A 22217-nucleotide genomic window follows, 5' to 3' on the forward strand; every position below is an offset into this window, starting at 1 on the left:
TCTTGCCCAAGTTTACAAAGTCAGTCATTTGAAGAAAATTTGGACTGTGTAACTCCTCATTTCTTATCTCTATGTGATTAAACAAAGCCTGTTATATTGTACTCAGTTCCAGAGCACACACTGTTTAAGAACACTTAAAAGAGGAGCAGAAATTGTGATGTGAGAAATGGATGAAGAGGGACAGAAGATTTTGGCCAAGGTTCATAATGGCTTACATGTGTTGAGTGTTTAAAGAGAGAACATAGCATGTTGGCTTTAAATTTCTGAAGGATTCACATCTCCTAATCCCCCAATGCCTATCTTCTCCACCCACATTTACTATCTCAGTGAATGGCACTATAATCCACTCAGTTACCTGAGCCTAAAAGGAATATAGGAGTCATCCTTGATGTGTCTTCATCCCCCACCTCTCAGTAGGCTGTATCTCCATGCCCCATCATCTTCACTCTATCTTCTAAATATCCTTCCTATTGATTTCCATTCTCTCTTGCCTGGATGCTTACTCTAGCTTTGTGGCTAATTACTCTTGTCTACAGTCTTGTTACTTCTGATGTATTCCTCAAACTAGTAGCCAGAAAGATATTTTTTAACACGCACATCTGACCATGGCATTTCCCTGCTTAAAACTGTGCACTATTTTCTTATATCTTTTAGGGAACAGTGTGAACTATTTCACTGGGTGACCCATTTGTCATAATTGAGCCCCAAATTATTTTTTCATCTTATCTCCCATTGCTCTCTCATTGCTTTGCTCTAGCTAACTTAAACTACTTATAGTTCCCTGGAGATACCATAATTAATATATGTTGTTCCCTTATATCCAATTCTTCACCTGCCAAATTCCTATGCATTCTTCAAGATTCAGGTCAGCTATTGCTTTCTTTGAGAATCCTTCCCTTATATACCTCTATCCCTCCCATTCAAGGTTAGTTTCTCAACAATGTTCTCCCACAGCCTCCTTTATTTCTTCATCTCAGCACTGATCTTATAGTTATGTCTATAAACTCGCTGCTATCTCTCATTAGACTGTGAGCTCAAGGGCAGGACTCTCCTCTATGTCTCTAATACTCAGAATGGTTCAGTTCAGTTGTATAGATTCAATTCGTGTTGAATCAGTAAATGGGTAGAAGGCTGGATGAAGAAAAAAGGGATTGTAGATGTTCTATGCTCCAAGAAGCAAAAATAGGACCAATCAGTGAAAATTTCAGGGAGGCATATTTCAGCTTCAATTGACTGAATTTGATGAAGGCAATGAGTCTCTTGTCACTGGAGGTATGAAAAGAAAATATAGGCAAACATTTAGCTGAAATTACAAGTATCTGAGGGAGGGTTGAAGGGGGTGACCTTTAAGGTCTCTTCTGTCCCCCAAATCCAGTAATTTCATGAAATAGGGGAAAGCAAAATGGGGTGGGCAATCCAGTTCTAGGCTATGGGCCTAGAATCTAAAGGCAGTTCTTAGTGCAATTGTGACTGGGATCAGTTTCTTTATTTCTCTTTCTGTTGCTTCATTATTGGTGTATAAAAATGCAACCGATGTCTGTGCATTAATTTTGTACCCTGTGACTTTGCTGAATTCAGGTATCAGTTCTAGCAGACTTTTGTTGGAGTCTGTTGGGTTTTCCATGTCGTCTGCGAAAAGTTAAAGTTTGACTTCGTCTTTGCCAATTTTGGTGCCTTAACAGAAGACCACAGGGGAGGGGAAGGGGAAAGAAAAAGTTACAGAGAGAGAGGGAGGCAAACCATAAGAGACTCTTAAGGAGTGAGAACAAACTAAGGGTTGACAGGGGGTGGGGGAGAGGAGAAAGTGGGTCATGGACATGGAGGTGGGCACTTGTTATGATGAGCACTGGGTGTTGTATGGAAACCAATTTGACAGTATATTATATTTTAAAAAATAAAAGCAGATATATTCTTGATACAAGCCTGAGCTCCAGTCCCAGTTCTACCTCTTTCTAGTTGTATGAATCCTTGACACATCGCCTATCTTGGAACCTCTATTTTCTCTCTCCAACAATGAAATGATTCCTAACATGCAGGTTTGTTGTCACAAATCAGTAAGAGTCAAGCTTGGTGCCTACTGCATGTTAAGGACTTTATATTACCTTGGCTTCTTTTTAAAAGTTTATTCATTTATTTTGAGAGAGAAAGACAGGAATAGAGAGAGAGAGAGAGAGAGAGAGAGAGAATTCCAAGCAGGCTCCACACTGCCAGCACAGGGACCCATGTACGGTTCAAACTCACAAGCCATGAGATCATGACCTGAGCTGAAATAAAGAGTTGGACGCTTAACCAACTGAGGCACCCAGGCACCCCACATTGGCTTCTTTAAATTTCTTAGGATCATTGTAGGCAAGGATGGCCAGGGAATACTTTCTATAGGAAGTAGAAGAGAGAACCTCAGAGTAGAATACCACCTTTAACCTAATAGAGGTATTTTTATACATTATCCAAGCCAGAGGAAAAGTGAGGAGGAAAGGTAACAGGTGTTCCTTACCCTGATGTTTTCTGCAATGATGCCAGGGTCATTACAGATGGACTCAATGAAAAAGACCTATAAGAGAAAAAGAAGAGAGATTTCTGGCAGAGAATTATGTTTGGTATGGCCAAACATAGCTTGATTTCTTCTTGGTGGTTCTGAGTCATATCTAGAGGCATCTCTGACAAGATAATTTCATTTGGTGGTGCTTTCCATGATTCTGAGTTTTATGAGGCATATAGACTCTAAACTGAATAGCCCTAGATTAATTTTTATGTTTTTACTGGTTTTTAGTTCTTATATATTCTTATATATCCACTATAAGTGGCTGTCTTCCCTCCTTCTTCATTTCCACCCCCCACAGTGTCAGCAGCCTGTCAGCAATTATCTTCCATTGCCTAATATAACACCTCTTCTTTCCTATTCTGTTTCTTTGCTTCTGTGATCTGAAAAACCATATAACCAAATTAAAATGTTGAGCCTGATTTGTAGCTGATTTGGCAGCTTTGAGTTCTCTGGTTTGCCTTTCTTTGGAGTTTGTACTAGATAAGTAAGCCCTAGATAAGAGTGGGAATGTAACTATACCTTGTAACCATGTTCTTTCGCAAACTGCAGAATTAGTGACCGTCGTTCTCTAGTAGTGTTGGTGGCATCAAAAACCTAGAGGCAAATGATGAGATTGATTTACTCTGAATATAGTGCTGAAAGAACACCTACTCCTTGACTATCCTTATGCTAAGTGGAGGACTTCCAGGGTGAGATAGAACTTGAACTGAGTTTTGAAGGATAGGAATGATTTGGAGTTGACTTATGCCTATTTCTCAAGCATTCATTGAGCCTTTGTTGTCAGTCCAGAAATGTAGCAGACTTTAGGTATAAATAAGAGAAGAATTGTAAATTTTTATTAAGGTCATTTTATAGGTAAAATAGCTGAGGCTTAGAGGAAATATTTGCCTTAATCAAGGCCACCAAGAGTTGCTGACAGAGCAAAGCTAGGATAGATCTTTTCAACTCCTAGTTGAGGCTTCTTCCTTCCCCAACACTTTGGAGCTCTTCAAGAACAGGAAACTACCCTCAGCACCTTAGATGGGACCATTTGAGGATTTATTCTCCTTTTAGATTTCACAAATCTTATGCCCAGGGTCTATGGGATTAAATTGAATAGATATTTAGGTAAATCTCTAGAACTAAGAAATATTTGTATGGTACTCTTAAACTCTAGTGTAGTCTTACTGAGTTCTTGGGGTAGAGTGGTAAAGCATAGTGGTTAAAGGTATAGATTTTGGAGCTATACAACCTGAATTCTAGTTTTGGCTTTGCTTCAAACACGCTGTGCCACCTTGGAAAATTATTTAATCTCTGTGTCATTCTTCTATGCTATACCATGGAGTATAACAACAATGCCTGCCTCTTGGAAGAAGGCAGAATTAAATTAATATTTGCAAATTACTTAGAATAATGTGTGTAACATAGTAAATGTTCAATACATATTAGCTGTCATTCATCACAGCAGAAACTTGAGGAAAAATTCAAATTTCTTTACCGCAACATGACCTTCCTCATGGCTGAGATAGTTATGGACATCCTTCAGGGCTGCCAGGGCACACTGCCTGAAAAAGATGGAGAAAGAAACAGAGACAATCACTATCCCCAAGATCAGTTCCTTTGTATTTTTCTCCATTATCTTTTACACCATCTCTAAGATGTTCCACATTACTCATCTATGAAACATCTACACAGGGTATCCTATGTTCTAGACACTATGAAGAGCACAGACAGGTCACACAGTTGAGTGGCTCTGTGTGCACATCTCAGGGGCAGGGATAAAGTGGAATACCCAGGAAAAGTAGACTAATGACAGATGTCATAATATTAAAAGATCTATCCCTTGAACTGACAGACCTCAAGTAGAACTGGTCCTTAAACCCAAGAAGAGTTCGGGTATATGGTCTGTGAAGTAGAAGGCATTCCTGGAATGGGTAACAGTACAAGCACACGTATGATGGTGGCAATGTATTTATGTCTTTGGCAAGAATCTATCTAGTGATTACTCTTTGCTGGGTTATATTATAAGGGCATGGATCAATAAATGAGTACTGGAAGTGCTCAGTGTCTTGTAGAGGGGAGAGACCTTGAGGTTGAATAGATAGGGTTGGAAAGACTGGAATGGGCCAAGCTATTGAGACTCTTAAATGTTAGGCTGAGAATTTTCCACTCTCTCTTGTAAGGAGTAGGGGATTATTTGTTCCTAAGTTCTTAAGTAGGGGATGGTTACGACCAGAAACAGACTTTGGGTAGGCTAATGGAAGGGCTTTCCCAACCACCCTTTGAGAGTCTAGAAGACCTCCTTACTAACCTAAGTTGCTCTGCCCCATGTCCCCATCATCTGAACAAAGCCCTCCTTCAGCCATTGGCAGTACTGATCTCTAAAATGTTAATCACTTACTTCCTGATAAGTAAGGCCTCCATGTTGTCTGGAAGAAAGAATTCATAGTTCTTGTAGCTCACTGCCTCTCGTCGGTACTGGCCTAAATTAAACACTGAAAGCAGGGAAACCTGGTGAAGAGGTTGGAAAGAATCTAGTGGAATAAAATATGTCCTTTCTAGTATGGATTTCAAAAATAGAAGATATAATTTAGATATAGGTAATATGTTTATAAAGTTTCAAATTATGGCTACCAGATTACTTATTCCTCACACATAAGAATTATGATCCCATTTTACAAATGAATAAACTGAAATTCAGAGATAGGAAGTAACTTTCACAGTTAAGTGGAGAGCTTGGATTCAAAACCAGGTCTGTTTGGCTCCAAAACTAGTCACTTTCCATTATTCTATTTTATTAGAGACCCCAACCCTTTCAATGTCTTACTCTATTGGAAAGGTAAGGAAACAAATCCAGTGAGTAAAATCAATCATCAAGGATAAAATAGTGAGTCACCAGGTAGCAGAAATAGACTGGGCCTCCTGAATCCTAGTCTAATTTTATTACATTTTCCTGTATAATGACAGAGAATCCAAATTTTTTGCCCTCTCTAAGCCATACTTTCTCATCAGTAATAGTGAAAAACCTGAGAGAAGGTAAGGAAAGGAGGAGAAAGAGTATAAAAGGCTAATGCAATATTTCACTCATCCATTCAATAAATACTTTCTGATGCACACTCTATAAAGCAGGACATGAGTTCAGAAGTCTCTAAGATAGACCAAATATGGATGATGGGGCCCCACGGAGGTCACAATCCAGCAGGTAGGACAGACAGTAAACCAGTAAATGAAGGGTTCCTATCCAGTTTGTTAAATTCTCTGACAGACCCATTGAAAAGAATAAGGGGGATGGACAGATTAACTAAACTTGGGTAAATCTGAGATTGTTTCTTACAGAAAGCAGCATTTGAACCAGCCCTTTTAGGAAGGAAGGCTTTTTATAGGCAGCCATGGAGAGTGGGGGCAGGTAACAGACATTCCACGTAGAGGAACACCATAAGCAAAGGTATGACATTGGCATAAGGTAGAACGTGTTTGGGGTATGTTAAGTCATTCACTGTGACTGAAGACTGAGAGACTGGTAGGGGTGGATTGTGGAGTGCCTTGAACAATAAGCTAAAAGGCTTGGTCTGAAACTTGCAGGCCAAGAAGACTCTTTGAGGCTGTAAGTATGATAAGCTTTGTGCTTTGAAACATGACTCTGAGGGCTTCTGTGAGAATGGACTGGACTGGAGCAGATGAAAAACATGTGCATTAGAGCAGAGATCCATCCACCACCATCTCATGTACCCCTAACATCCAACAGAGGTTCCTTGGAGCCTCCAGTTCTCCACCAGAACCGTTCTTTCTCTCCACTTCTGCCAATATTCTACTCCTCCCACAGGACCAAGCTTAAATATACCCTATCTGGAAGCTTTCACTGCCTTCCAGTTGATGATTTCTCTGTGAACACCTTAGTACCCTGCTGTAGGATTCTTTATGTGACATGAGGTATTGAGGTATTTGTATGCATCCCAGACAAATAGAAAACACTTCAAGGGTAGGGCATGAATCTCATTCATTTTTGCATCTTTAATGCCTACCATGGGTTTTGGCACATAAAAAATAAACATTGGAAAACCCTTCACCAGTGAATTAGAGAAACTGCATAAAGGGAAAGGAAAAGCAACAGAAAGAAAGGAAGAGAATTGAAGAGAGAGAGGGAAGGAGGGAGAAAAATAAGATGCTGGGATGGATAAGAGAAAGGAGAGGAAGAGGATGGAGAAAAAGAAAGTATAAGACCAATGTGGGATTCTTGTCTCTTCCCATCAGTAGAACCAAGTATCAGACCTGCACAGTATCACGCTTTGGAATCAACCGGATGTGGGTTCATTTCCTGGTTCTGTCACTCATTGGCCATGTGCCTCTAGACAAGGCACTTGACAATGCCCACTTCTTGGGCATTAATTTCATCAACTGTGAAATGATGATATTTTTTGAGGAACCTCCACACTGTTTTCCAGAGTGCTGCGCAAGTTTGCATTCCCACCAACAGTGCAAGAGGGTACCCATTTCTCCACATCCTCTCCAGCATCTATAGTCTCCTGATTTGTTCATTTTAGCCACTCTGACTGGCATGAGGTGATATCTCAGTGTGGTTTTGATTTGTATTTACCTCATGATGAGTGACGTTGAGCATCTTTTTATTTGCCTGTTGGCCATCTGGATGTCTTCTTTAGAGAAGTGATGAATGGATAAAGAAGGTGTGATTTATATATACAATGGAATACTACTTGACAATGAGAAGGAATGAAATATGGCCTTTTGTAGCAACGTGGATGGAACTGGAGAGTGTTATGCTAAGTGAAATAAGTCTTACAGAGAAAGGCAGATACCATGTTTTCACTCTTATGTGGATCCTGAGAAATTTAACAGAAGACCATGGGGGAGGAGAAGGGGGAAAAAAGTTACATAGAGGGAAGGAGGCAAACCATAGGAGACTCTTGAAAACTGAGAATAAATGAGGGTTGATGGGGGGGTGGGAGGGAGAGGAAAGTGGGTGATGGGAATTGAGGAGGGCACCTGTTGGGATGAGCACTGGGTGTTGTATAGAAACCAATTTGACAATAAATTTCATATTAAAAAAAAGAAATGATAATACTAGTTTCTCTTTCATGGGCAGTTTAGAACTTAAGAATAGATGTTAGTACTTTGAAGACAGATATCCTCTTATTTTTATTTGTTTGCCCAACATCCAGGAAAGGCTTTGCCACAGCTGTATGCTCAATTAATAATTAATGATTGAGTGAATAAATAAATTCCCAAGAACTCTTGGCCGCACTGGGGAGCGGTGCTCCATTTCACAAGAGTCTAAGTACTTGCTTATTGTACCAGAAAAGGAGGAACATGGTCCCAGAAAAAAATTTCAGATAAGTTGATATTCTTTAAAAGCCTCCATATAGTCATCAGGGATAAATTTAAAAAATGTTGGTAGACTTTCTTACCTTTACTGTTTTTATTCTGAATTGCATGTGATGCGGGGGCACCCTATCTCGTAGTATTTAGAGCCTCTAAATGTTTTAATCTGGTCATACTTTGGAGAGAAATGAATATGACCTAGTCCCCTGACCCCAGAACAGCTTCTGGGGAGAGAGACCCAGGCACACACTACAACAATACACTCTGTGATTAGTGTTGGCATAGAGGGGGCTGTAGGAAGGGTTGGTATGGGAGCTCAGAGAAGCACAGTCTTCTTCAGGGGGAAAAAGGAATCAAATAAGAATGGAGATACAGGGTGGGAGATAGAGAAATCAAATGGAAAATAGGAGAGAGCAATTACCAAATAAGAGGTAGTACACAGAAAAGAGACCACACTGAGGAGAATGGAAAGTTGAAAGTAGGGAGTGAGGGAGGAGGTTGACAGGCAGAGAAGGAGACCCCTCTGGAGGTGGAAAAAGACAGGACCACTTCCAGCTGGGGAGGAGAAGCTGACAGGCTCAGACATAAGGAGAGGCTTGGAGAGAGAGTGGACGCCTTCTGGACTCCAGAGCACAGGTGAGCTAAGGTGCCCAGCTTTAGTTGAGACTCTGTGGCGACCTGTGGGCTGTGGTTTTAGTGTGCTTGACTCTGAAAGCCCTAAGGCTTGAAGAAAATATCTTAAGATTTTGAATAAATGGTAATGCTAATCAAAATAGTAATGTTGTTGTTGTAATAACAGTAATGGTAATAAAAAGTAGTTTATTACTAATAGGGATGTTTGTGGGGAAATAGGTTCTACTTACATAAATGGGTTAGAAAAAAGCTTAGGGCAGAAAGTCACCACCATGGGGTGAAAGTGCCTGAGGTTACCTAGCAAGATATTGAAATGGGATCAGGAGTAACTTATTATATCACTGCAGGAAATTACTTTCCATCTGACACCAATATACTATTGTATTTTGATCACAAACTCCACTTGCTCACCCCCACCCTTTGCTTCTTACACAAGTTAATGATTACTATCTGATTATTTCTTCACGTTCACCATGTTTGTAAGATCTTGTTTTCTTCACGTTCACCATGTGGGTAATGTTTTGTGAGCTCAATAAATACAGAGATGAAACCCCTGTTTGGGGCTCTTGTCTCCTCCTGAACATTAGCCTCTCTCAGATTGCGTGTCCATTCTCTTGCTGGACAAGAGAACTCCAGACTCATAGTGTGCAACAGTTGTTTTAAAGTCTTGCAAAACTAGAGTTCCTTGAGAATAGGCATTTAATATTACTAGTTTTCCTGTACTTAGTACCTAGAATACAGTTTAGGCACAGAGTATGTGTTCATGAAATTATAAAACTTATAAAAGTGTAATGCTAGTGGTAGTAGTAGTAGTAGCAGCAGTCATCCTAAGACTTGTAACAATGTTTTGAGGCATTCCTAGTACTGAAGTAATGTCTTTTCTGACATGCTACCTTACTTTTTCAGTCAGGAGCCTGTAGGGAGCTGTAGAACAAAGGGTGTCACAGACATACCTTTAGTTGGTGTTCCTATCCAGTTGAGATATCGCGTGAGCTTCGTGGAGATGTAGGTCTTTCCTCGAGCTGGTAAGCCAACCATGATCACCATTGTGGGGGAATTGGTAAACTGGGGTACTGATGCTGGAAGATAAGCAGAGCCTTAAAAGCTTATCCCCAGGCTCCCATGATCTACTGGTATCAGCTCCGAGACACAGAATTGGAAAATTATCTTTCCTACCATTATAACAGCAACAACAATGACAAATACCTGAAAATTTTCTAACTGACTTATGAATTCATCAAAAACTGCTGCAAACAGGAATCTGATAGGCCAAGATGGTGGAGAAGAAGGGGGATCCATATTTCCTACATCTCTCAAACAAAGAAGTGCTGAAGACAAAGAACTTTGAACCCCAGGAGTCTGGGAGGAAAAGAGGTCGAATCTAGCAGGAAGAAAATGAGAAAACCTGAGAAAAGATAGGTGGGTGATTGCAAACTGGGGGAGATAAAATGGGCCAAGTAAGCATGGAGGGGAGGGATCAAAGGGAAGAGAAAGGGAGAGACAAAGGGAAGAGAAAGAAGAGGTGGGGAAGTGTAGGATAAGAGAAAAATCTCGGACTGGGACTGAGAGGAATCCTGTCACTAACTGTGGAACTTTCTTCAGCCTGGGGCAGGCTCCCTGTTCATGCACTTGGGGATGAGGGGAGCAAGCCCTGGGTTGTGTGGTAGATCAGGGGTGCAGTCTGCAGTAGGAGAAAGCGGCTCCCTCCCTGGAGTGCGGTGGGACAGAACAAAGCCTACCTGCGTCTGCCACCCCCAGGCTTGGCGGCAAGGTCAGTGGTGCAGTCCACAGCAGGAAAAGGCGGTCCTCCCTGAAGTGCAGTGGCACAGAGAAAGCCAGCCAGGACCACATATCAAACCATACAGATAGGCTCTTCCCCAGTACCAGAGCACACAGAGCAGATCTCTGAATCCTAGCCAGGTGCCCGGGCAGGGGAGTTGGTGTAGTGAGAAGGATGGCCCCATCTGCTCCCATAGCACAGTGAGGACAACTCAAAAGAAGTCCAGCGGGTCATGGAGAAAAGACTGGGGTGTCGCCATCCTTCCCCATCAACCACCAAGGCAGGGCCTGAGGGATCAGTCCTAGGGCCCATAGTGGAGGTGGGACCAGCCTACACCAAACTATGCCCCTCTGTGCTGGGTAACTGCATTTCTGCTAGAACCAGATAGATGCTGTGCAACCAGAGAGCTCCATCATCCAGACCAGTGATGATGCATAGCCTGGATTAATTCCAGGAAAATTCTTGTTATTTAGATATATTCTCCCTTCCTATATCTTCCTTAATCTAGGCTTATAACTCTGGTTGTTGGTTTGTTTAAGCAGACATATTTAATCCATTTCCCTGATACATGTTCTACATCTCCTTCAGTACTTTCCTCTCCCTCTCTTGAGGATCATCAAGCCATATAGTTTCTATGTCAGTAACTTTACCTTCGTTTTTTTTTTTTTTTTTTTGCTGCCTCCTTCTTTAATTTTCCTTTCTCTCCCTCTGGATTAAGCCGTTTAGTCTCTCTGCCCAGTCAATGTTTATTTTCTCTTTGTCCCCACCGCCCCTGTCATTTCTCTCTTTATATGTGCTCTTCCATCAGCACTGCCTCCACCCTGTTCTTTACTTGGAGTTGGTGTTTCTTCTTTTTCTTTCTTTCTTTATTTCCTTCTTCTTTTGCTTTTGGACTGTTTTTGTTTATTTGTGTGTGTGTGTGTGTCCATTTGTTTGTTTTATTTGTCTGTGTGTATGCGAGTCTCTGTTTCCTCTTTGTTTGTTTTCCTTTCCAGGGATACTTTAAGGAACAAATCAAAACACACTTTGTGGAGTGTCTAAAACATCACTACAAGCAGAGAAATAAAATAACCAAAGTCACAAGAACAGAAAGCAAGTAACACTCTCCAAAAAACACCTCCTGAAGAGCTAGGCCCTGGACAGTGTATGACACCCCTTTAATATAGTAGTGCTCGCAGGTAAATAGCTAAAACAAGCTTTTAAAATTCATAAGGTACAAAAAAAATAGCCAAAATGATGAAATGGAAGAATTGCCCTCAAAAGAAATTCCAGGAAGAAGTGACAGTTAAAGAATTGATCAAAAAAGATGTAAACAATATAGGTGAACAAAAATTTAGAATAACAGTCATACGATTAATTGCTGGGCTTGAAAAAGGCATAGAAAACAGCAGAGAATCTATTATTGAAGATATCAAGGAACTAAAAAATAGTCATGATGAATTAAAAAATGCTATAAATGAGGTGTAAAACAAACGGAGGCAGCCACAGCACAGATGAAAGAGGCAGAGGGGAAAATAGGTGAATTAGAAGCTAAAATTATGGAAAAAGATGAAGCTGAGAAAAAGAGAGATTAGAAAAAACCAAGGATCAAGAGAGGAGAATTAGACAACTAAGTGATGCAATCAAATGGAACAATGTCTATATCGTAGTAATTCCAGAAGAAGAGAGACAAAGGGCTGAAAGTATACATGAACAAATCATAGCTGAGAACTTCCCCAATCTAGGGAAGGAAACAGACATTGAAATCCAAGAGGCACAGAAAACTCCTTTCAGATGTAACTTGAATCAATATTCTACACAACATATCATAGTGAAACTGGCAAAATACAAGGATAAAGAGAGAATTCTCAAAGAAGCTAGGAATAAACAGGTCTTAACATACAAAGGTAGAAGCATAAGGGTAGTAGCAGACCTATCTACTGAAACTTGGCAGGCCAGAAAGGAATGGCATGAATTCTTCAATGTGATGAACAGGAAAAATATGCAGCCAAGAATCCTTTATCCAGAAGGCCTGTCATTCAGAATAGAAGGAGAGATAAAGGTTTTCTCAAACAAACAAAAACTGAAGGAATTAATCACCACTAAATCAGCCCTACAAGAGATCTTAAGGGGTACTCTGAGAGTGAAATGTTCCAAGGGCACAAAGGACCAGAGACATGAATTCAAGCATGAGCCTTACAGACAACACAATGACTCTAAATACATATCGTTCAATAATAACACTGAATATAAATGGACTAAATGCTCCAATCGAAAGACAAATGATATAAGAATGGACAAAACAAGACTCATCTATTTGCTGTCTACAAGAGACCCACTTTATACATGAGGACATCTTCAGATTGAAAGTGAGGGGATACCATCTATCATGCTACTAGGAATCAAAAGAAAGCTGGAGTAGCCATACTTATATCAGACAAACTAGACTTTAAATTAAAGGCTGTGAAGGGAGTTGCGGCAAAATGGCGGCTTAGGAGGACGCTGGGCTCACGGCACGTCCTGCTGATCACTTAGATTCCATCTACACCTGCCTAAATAACCCAGAAAACCGCCAGAGGATTAGCAGAACAGAGTCGCCGGAGCCAAACGCAAACGAGAGGCCCACGGAAGAAGGTAGGAAGGGCGGCGAGGCGGTGCGCGCTCCACGGACTGGCGGGAGGGAGCCGGGGCGGAGGGGCGGCTCGCCGGCCAAGCAGAGCCCCCGAGTCTGGCTTGCAAAAGCAGAGGGGCCGGGCGGACTGTGTTCCGACAGCAAGCGCGACTTAGCGTCTGGGAGGTCATAAATTAACAGCTCTGCTCGGAAAGCGGGAAGGCTGGAGGACAAAGGGAGGGAGAGCTGCTGAGCCCCCTGACAACAGAGCTCAGTTTGGTGGGGAACAAAGGCGCTCGCCAGCGCCATCTCCCCCGCCCATCCCCCAGCCGAAATCCCAAAGGGAACCGGTTACTGCCAGGGAACTTGCTCGCTCCGCGCAAACACCCAACTCTGCGCTTCTGCGGAGCCAAAACTCCGGCAGCGGATCTGACTCCCTCCCGCTGCCACAGGGCCCCTCCTGAAGTGGATCACCTAAGGAGAAGCGATCTAAGCCTGCCCCTCCTGCCCCCAAGCACCTTGCCTACCCACCCCAGCTAATACGCCAGATCCCCAGCATCACAAGCCTGGCAGGGTGCAAGTAGCCCAGACGAGCCACACCACCCCACAGTGAATCCCACCCCTAGGAGAGGGGAAGAGAAGGCACACACCAGTCTGACGGTGGCCCCATCGGTGGGCTGGGGGCAGACATCAGGTCTGACTGCGGCCCCGCCCACCAACTCCAGTTATACACCACAGCACAGGGGAAGTGCCCTGCAGGTCCTCACCACGCCAGGGACTATCCAAAATGACCAAGCGGAAGAACTCCCCTCAGAAGAATCTCCAGGAAATAACAACAGCTAATGAGCTGATCAAAAAGGATTTAAATAATATAACAGAAAGTGAATTTAGAATAATAGTCATAAAATTAATCGCGGGGCTTGAAAACAGTATACAGGACAGCAGAGAATCTCTTGCTACAGAGATCAAGGGACTAAGGAACAGTCAGGAAGAGCTGAAAAACGCTTTAAACGAAATGCATAACAAAATGGAAACCACCACAGCTCGGCTTGAAGAGGCAGAGGAGAGAATAGGTGAACTAGAAGATAAAGTTATGGAAAAAGAGGAAGTTGAGAAAAAGAGAGATAAAAAAATCCAGGAGTATGAGGGGAAAATTAGAGAATTAAGTGATACACTAAAAAGAAATAATATACGCATAATTGGTATCCCAGAGGAGGAAGAGAGAGGGAAAGGTGCTGAAGGGGTACTTGAAGAAATAATAGCTGAGAACTTCCCTGAACTGGGGAAGGAAAAAGGCATTGAAATCCAAGAGGCACAGAGAACTCCCTTCAGACGTAACTTGAATCGATCTTCTGCACGACATATCATAGTGAAACTGGCAAAATACAAGGATAAAGAGAAAATTCTGAAAGCAGCAAGGGGTAAACGTGCCCTCACATATAAAGGGAGACCTATAAGACTCGTGACTGATCTCTCTTTTGAAACTTGGCAGGCCAGAAAGAATTGGCACGAGATTTTCAGGGTGCTAGACAGAAAAAATATGCAGCCAAGAATCCTTTATCCAGCAAGTCTGTCATTTAGAATAGAAGGAGAGATAAAAGTCTTCCCAAACAAACAAAAACTGAAGGAATTTGTCACCACTAAACCAGCCCTACAAGAGATCCTAAGGGGGACCCTGTGAGACAAAGTCCCAGAGACATCACTACAAGCATAAAACATACAGACATCACAATGACTCTAAACACGTATCTTTCTATAATAACATTGAATGTAAATGGATTAAATGCACCATCCAAAAGACATAGGGTATCAGAATGGATAAAAAAACAAGACCCATCTATTTGTTGTGTACAAGAGACTCATTTTAGATCTGAGGACACCTTTAGATTGAGAGTGAGGGGATGGAGAACTATTTATCATGCTACTGGAAGCCAAAAGAAAGGTGGAGTAGCCATACTTATATCAGACAAACTAGACTTTAAATTAAAGGCTGTAACAAGAGATGAAGAAGGACATTATATAATAGTTACAGGGTCTATCCATCAGGAAGAGCTAACAATTATAAATGTCTATGCGCCGAATACCGGAGCCCCCAAATATATAAAACAATTACTCATAAACATAAGCAACCTTATTGATAAGAATGTGGTAATTGCAGGGGACTTTAACACCCCACTTACAGAAATGGATAGATCATCTAGACACACGGTCAATAAAGAAACAAGGGCCCTGAATGAGACATTGGATCAGATGGACTTGACAGATATATTTAGAACTCTGCATCCCAAAGCAAAAGAATATACTTTCTTCTCGAGTGCACATGGAACATTCTCCAAGATAGATCATATACTGGGCCACAAAACAGCCCTTCATAAGTTTACAAGAATTGAAATTATACCATGCATACTTTCAGACCACAATGCTATGAAGCTTGAAATCAACCACAGAAAAAAGTCTGGAAAACCTCCAAAAGCATGGTGGTTAAAGAACACCCTACTAACGAATGAGTGGGTCAACCAGGCAATTAGAGAAGAAATTAAAAAATATATGGAAACAAACGAAAATGAAAATACAACAATCCAAATGCTTTGGGACGCAGCAAAGGCAGTCCTGAGAGGAAAATACATTGCCATCCAGGCCTATCTCAAGAAACAAGAAAAATCCCAAATACAAAATCTAACAGGACACCTAAAGGAACTAGAAGCAGAACAGCAAAGGCAGCCTAAACCCAGCAGAAGAAGAGACATCATAAAGATCAGAGCAGAAATAAACAATATAGAATCTAAAAAAACTGTAGAGCAGATCAACAAAACCAAGAGTTGGTTTTTTGAAAAAATAAACAAAATTGACAAACCTCTAGCCAGGCTTCTCAAAAAAAAAAGGGAGATGACCCAAATAGATAAAATCATGAATGAAAATGGAATTATTACAACCAATCCCTCAGAGATACAAACAATTATCAGGGAATACTATGAAAAACTATATGCCAACAAATTGGACAACCTGGAAGAAATGGACAAATTCCTGAACACCCACACTCTTCCAAAACTCAATCAGGAGGACATAGAAAGCTTGAACAGACCCATAACCAGCGAAGAAATTGAATTGGTTATCAAAAATCTCCCAACAAATAAGAGTCCAGGACCAGATGGCTTCCCAGGGGAGTTCTACCAGACGTTTAAAGCAGAGATAATACCTATCCTTCTCAAGCTATTCCAAGAAATAGAAAGGGAAGGAAAACTTCCAGACTCATTCTATGAAGCCAGTATTACTTTGATTCCTAAACCAGACAGAGACCCAGTAAAAAAAGAGAACTACAGGCCAATATCCCTGATGAATATGGATGCAAAAATTCTCAATAAGGTACTAGCAAATCGAATTCAACGGCATATAAAAAGAATTATTCACCATGATCAAGTGGGATTCATTCCTGGGATGCAGGGCTGGTTCAACATTCGCAAATCAATCAACGTGATACATCACATTAACAAAAAAAAAGATAAGAACCATATGATCCTGTCAATCGATGCAGAAAAGGCCTTCGACAAAATCCAGCACCCTTTCTTAATAAAAACCCTTGAGAAAGTCGGGATAGAAGGAACATACTTAAAGATCATAAAAGCCATTTATGAAAAGCCCACAGCTAACATCATCCTCAATGGGGAAAAACTGAGAGCTTTTTCCCTGAGATCAGGAACACGACAGGGATGCCCACTCTCACCGCTGCTGTTTAACATAGTGCTGGAAGTTCTAGCATCAGCAATCAGACAACAAAAGGAAATCAAAGGCATCAAAATTGGCCAAGATGAAGTCAAGCTTTCGCTTTTTGCAGATGACATGATATTATACATGGAAAATCCGATAGACTCCACCAAAAGTCTGCTAGAACCTATACAGGAATTCAGCAAAGTTGCAGGCTACAAAATCAATGTACAGAAATCAGTTGCATTCTTATACACTAACAATGAAGCAACAGAAAGACAAATAAAGACAATGATCCCATTCACAATTGCACCAAGAAGCATAAAATACCTAGGAATAAATCTAACCAAAGATGTAAAGGATCTGTATGCTGAAAACTATAGAAAGCTTATGAAGGAAATTGAAGAAGATTTAAAGAAATGGAAAGACATTCCCTGCTCATGGATTGGAAAAATAAATATTGTCAAAATGTCAATACTACCCAAAGCTATCTACACATTCAATGCAATCCCAATCAAAATTGCACCAGCATTCTTCTCGAAACTAGAACAAGCAATCCTAAAATTCGTATGGAACCACAAAAGGCCCAGAATAGCCAAAGGAATTTTGAAGAAGAAGACCAAAGCAGGAGGCATAACAATCCCAGACTTTAGCCTCTACTACAAAGCTGTCATCATCAAGACAGCATGGTATTGGCACAAAAACAGACACATAGACCAATGGAATAGAATAGAAACCCCAGAACTAGACCCACAAACGTATGGCCAACTCATCTTTGACAAAGCAGGAAAGAACATCCAATGGACAAAAACCAGTCTCTTTAACAAATGGTGCTGGGAGAACTGGACAGCAACATGCAGAAGGTTGAAACTAGACCACTTTCTCACACCATTCACAAAAATAAACTCAAAATGGATAAAGGACCTAAATGTGAGACAGGAAACCATCAAAACCTTAGAGGAGAAAGCAGGAAAAGACCTCTCTGACCTCAGCCGTAGCAATCTCTTACTCGACACATCCCCAAAGGCAAGGGAATTAAAAGCAAAAGTGAATTACTGGGACCTTATGAAGATAAAAAGCTTCTGCACAGCAAAGGAAACAACCAACAAAACTAAAAGGCAACCAACGGAATGGGAAAAGATATTCGCAAATGACATATCGGACAAAGGGCTAGTCTCCAAAATCTATAAAGAGCTCACCAAACTCCACACCCAAAAAACAAATAACCCAGTGAAGAAATGGGCAGAAAACATGAATAGACACTTCTCTAAAGAAGACATCCGGATGGCCAACAGGCACATGAAAAGATGTTCAGCGTCGCTCCTTATCAGGGAAATACAAATCAAAACCACACTCAGGTATCACCTCACGCCAGTCAGAGTGGCCAAAATGAACAAATCAGGAGACTATAGATGCTGGCGAGGATGTGGAGAAACGGGAACCCTCTTGCACTGTTGGTGGGAATGCAAATTGGTGCAGCCGCTCTGGAAAGCAGTGTGGAGGTTCCTCAGAAAATTAAAAATAGACCTACCCTATGACCCAGCAATAGCACTGCTAGGAATTTATCCAAGGGATACAGGAGCACTGATGCATAGGGCCACTTGTACCCCAATGTTCATAGCAGCACTCTCAACAATAGCCAAATTATGGAAAGAGCCTAAATGTCCATCAACTGATGAATGGATAAAGAAATTGTGGTTTATATACACAATGGAATATTACGTGGCAATGAAAAAAAATGAAATATGGCCTTTTGTAGCAACGTGGATGGAACTGGAGAGTGTGATGCTAAGTGAAATAAGCCATACAGAGAAAGACAGATACCATATGGTTTCACTCTTATGTGGATCCTGAGAAACTTCACAGGAACCCATGGGGGAGGGGAAGGAAAAAAAAAAAGAGGTTAGAATGGGAGAGAGCCAAAGCATAAGAGACTGTTAAAAACTGAGAACAAACTGAGGGTTGATGGGGGGGTGGGAGGGAGGAGAGGGTGGGTGATGGGTATTGAGGAGGGCACCTTTTGGGATGAGCACTGGGTGTTGTATGGAAACCAATTTGTCAATAAATTTCAGAAAAAAAAACACACAAAGAATGGCAGAAAGATAAACACAAAGATGGAATGAAAATGACAGGAATGTATACTATTAAGTTAATATATATGAAAATATTTGAACTAAGAAGGTCTATAAAAATGGCAGATAATAATTAACATTTGGTAGCAAGGAGAGCCTTTTAAAATGTTGTAACTGCTCTGCTGGTTTCACCTTAACTTATTAAAAGTGATGTTTATTTGCAGAAAAAAAAAATTAAAGGCTGTAACAAGAGATGAAGAAGGGCATTATATAATAATTACAGGGTCTATCCATCAGGAAGAGCTAACAATTATAAATGTCTATGCACCAAATATGGGAGCCCCCAAATATATAAAACAAGCACAAACATAAGCAGCTTATTAATAAGAATGTGGTAATTACAGGGGAATTTAATACTACACGTACAGCAATGGAAAGATCATCTAGACACAGAATCAGTAAAGAAACAATGGTCTTGAATGATACATTGGACCAGAGGGACTTGACAGATATATTTAGAACTCTACATCCCAAAGCAGCAGAATACACTTTCTTCTCCAGTGCACATTGAACATTCTCCAAGATAGATCACATACTGGGTCACAAAACATCCCTTAATAAGTATAAACGAATTGAGATTTTACCATGCACACTTTCAGACCACAATGCTATGAAACTTGAAATCAACCACAGGAAAAAGTCTGGAAAACCTGTAAAAGCAGGCAGATTGAAGAACATCCTACTAAAGAATAAATGGATCAACCAGGCAATTATAGAAGAAATTAAAGTTTTATGGAAACAAATGAAATGAAAATACAACAATCCAAACCCATTGGGATGCAGCAAAGACAGTCCTAAGAGGAAAATGCATTGCAATCCAGGGCTGTCTCAAGAAAGAATAACAATCCCAAATACAAAATCTAATAGCACACCTAAAGAAAATAGAAGCAGAAAAGCAAAGACACCCCAAACCCCACAGAAGAAGAGAAATAATAAAGATCAGAACAGAAGTAAACAATATACAATATCAATAAACCCAGTAGAACATATCAATGAAACCAAGAGTTGGCTTATTGAAAAAAAATAAACAAAGTTGATAACCTCTAGCCAGGCTTCTCAAAAAGAAAGAGAGGGAGGACACAAATAGATAAAATCATGAATGAAAATGGAATTATTACAACCAATCCCTCAGAAATACAAGCAACTATCAGGGATTACTATGAAAAGTTATATGCCAACAAACTGGACAACCTGGAAAAAATGGACAAATGCCTAAAGACCCACACATTACCAAATTCAAATGGGAAAAAATAAAAAATTTGAACTGACACATAAATAGTGAAGAAATTGAATCAGTTATCAAAAATCTCCCAACAAGTAAGAGTCCTGGACCAGATGGCTTCCCTTGGGAATTCTACCAGACATTTAAATCAGAGTTAATACCTATCTTTCTCAAGCTGTTCCAAAAAATAGAAAGGTAAGGAAAACTTCTGGTCTCATACTATGAAGCCAGCATTACTTTGATTCCCAAACCAAACAGAGACCCAGAAAAAAAAAAGGGACTGCATTCCAATATCCCTGATGAATATGGATGCAAAAATTCTCAACAAGATACTAGCGGATCGATTTCAACAGCATATAAAAAGGTTTATTCACCATGATGAAGTGGGATTCATTCCTGGGCTGCAGGGCTGGTTCAATATTTGCACATCAATCAACGTGATACATCGCATTAATAAAAGAAAAGATAAGAACCATATGGTTCTGTTAATATGCACAAAAATAACTTGACAAAATACAGCATTCTTTCTTGATGAAAACCCCCAAGAAAGTTGGGATAGAAGGAACACACTTAAACATCATACAAGCCATGTATGAAAGCCCACAGCTAATATCATCATCAATGGGAAAAAACTGAGAGCTTTCCCCCTGAGATCACCTAAACGACGGAGATGTCCACTCTCACCACTGTTGTTTAACATAGTGTTGGAAGTCCTAGCATCAGCAATCAGACAACAAAATGAAATAAAAGGCATAAAAATAGGTAAAGATAAAGTCAAACATTCATTTTTCACAGACAACATGATACTCTACATGAAAACCTGAAAGACTCCACCAAAAGTCTGCTACAATTGATACATGAATTAAAGAAAGTCTCAGGGTACAAAATCAGTGTACAGAAATTGGTTGCATTTTTATACCCCAATAATGAGCAACAGAAAGAGTAATAAAGACACTTTATCCCATTCACAATTGCATCAAGAACCTTAAAATACCTAGGAATAAACCTAACCAAATGTGAAAGATCTATGTATGTTGAAAACTATAGAAAGCTTATTAAGGAAATTTAAGAAGATACAAAGAAATGGAAAAATATTCCATGCTCATGGATTGGAAGCATAAATATTAAAATGTCAATACTGCCCAAAGCAATCTACACATTCAATGCAATCCCAATCAAAATTTCACCAGCATTCTTCTGAAAGCTAGAATGAACAATCCTAAAATTTTTATGGAACCACAAAAGACCCTAAATACCCAAAGTAATATTGAAGAAGAAGACCAAAGCGGGAGGCATCACAATCCCAGACTTTAGCCTCTACTACAAAGCTGTAATGATGAAGACAGTATGGTATTGGCAGAAAACAGACACATAGACCAATTGAATAGAATAGGGACTCCAGAATTGGACCCACAAATGCATGGCTAACACGCCTGCCATTTGACTAAGCAGGAGAGAGTATCCAATGGAAAAAAGACAGTCTCTTTACCAAATGATGCTGGGAGAACTAGACAGAAACATGCAGAAGAATGAAACCAGACCACTTTCTTACACCACACACAAAAATAAACTCAAAATGGATGAAGGACCTGAATGTGAGACAGGAAACCATCAAAACCCTAGAGGAGAAAGCAGGAAAAAAACCTCTCTGACCTCAGCCGCAGAAATTTCTTACTCGACACATACCCAAAGGCAAGGGAATTAAAAGCAAAACTGAAATATTAGGACCTCATCCGGATAAAAAGTTTCTGCACTGCAAAGGAAACAATTAAAAAAAAAACTAAAAGGCAACTGAAGGGAGAGTGGGTGATGGGTATTAAGGAGGGCACCTTTTGGGATGAGCACTGGGTATTGTATGGAATCCAATTTGACAATAATTTCATCTAAATAAATAAATAAATAAATAAATATAAAAATAAAAGGCAACTGAAGGAATGGGAAAAGATATTTGCAAGTGACACATTAGATAAAGGGCTAGTATCTAAAATCTATAAAAAACTCACCAAACTCCACACCTGAAAAACAAATAATCCAGTGAAGAAATGGGCAGAAGACATGAATAGACACTTTTCCAAAGAAGACATCCAGATGGCCAACAGACACATGAAGGGATGCTCAACTTCACTTCTTCTCAGGGAAATACACATCAAAACTACAATGAGATATCATCTCATGCCAGTCAGAGTGGCTAAAATGAACAAATCAGGAGACTATAGGTGCTGGCAAGGATGTGGAGAAATGGGAACCCTCTTGCACTTCTGGTGGCAATGCAAACTGGTGCAGCTACTCTGGAAAACAGT

At 40.4% G+C, this 22217-nt stretch overlaps 1 protein-coding gene across 2 annotated transcripts in view; it reads right to left on the reverse strand.

Annotated features, from left to right (window-relative positions):
* The window catches only part of PFKFB1 (6-phosphofructo-2-kinase/fructose-2,6-biphosphatase 1), a 137635-nt gene that overhangs the window by 36728 nt on the left and 78690 nt on the right, over nucleotides 1–22217 (reverse strand). Inside the window, exons 2-6 of one of the 2 annotated variants that reach the window (XM_047844793.1) lie at nucleotides 9445–9570; nucleotides 4923–5016; nucleotides 4020–4086; nucleotides 3062–3136; nucleotides 2495–2551 (exon numbers count right to left, since the gene is read on the reverse strand). In XM_047844793.1, coding sequence (XP_047700749.1) covers nucleotides 2495–2551; nucleotides 3062–3136; nucleotides 4020–4086; nucleotides 4923–5016; nucleotides 9445–9570 — 419 coding nt within the window. The remainder of the gene's footprint in view (nucleotides 1–2494; nucleotides 2552–3061; nucleotides 3137–4019; nucleotides 4087–4922; nucleotides 5017–9444; nucleotides 9571–22217) is intronic. The other variant, XM_047844794.1, reaches the window with a different exon arrangement.

This window comes from Prionailurus viverrinus, chromosome X (genome assembly GCF_022837055.1).
Source record: "Prionailurus viverrinus isolate Anna chromosome X, UM_Priviv_1.0, whole genome shotgun sequence".
Classification (NCBI taxonomy): domain Eukaryota; kingdom Metazoa; phylum Chordata; class Mammalia; order Carnivora; family Felidae; genus Prionailurus; species Prionailurus viverrinus.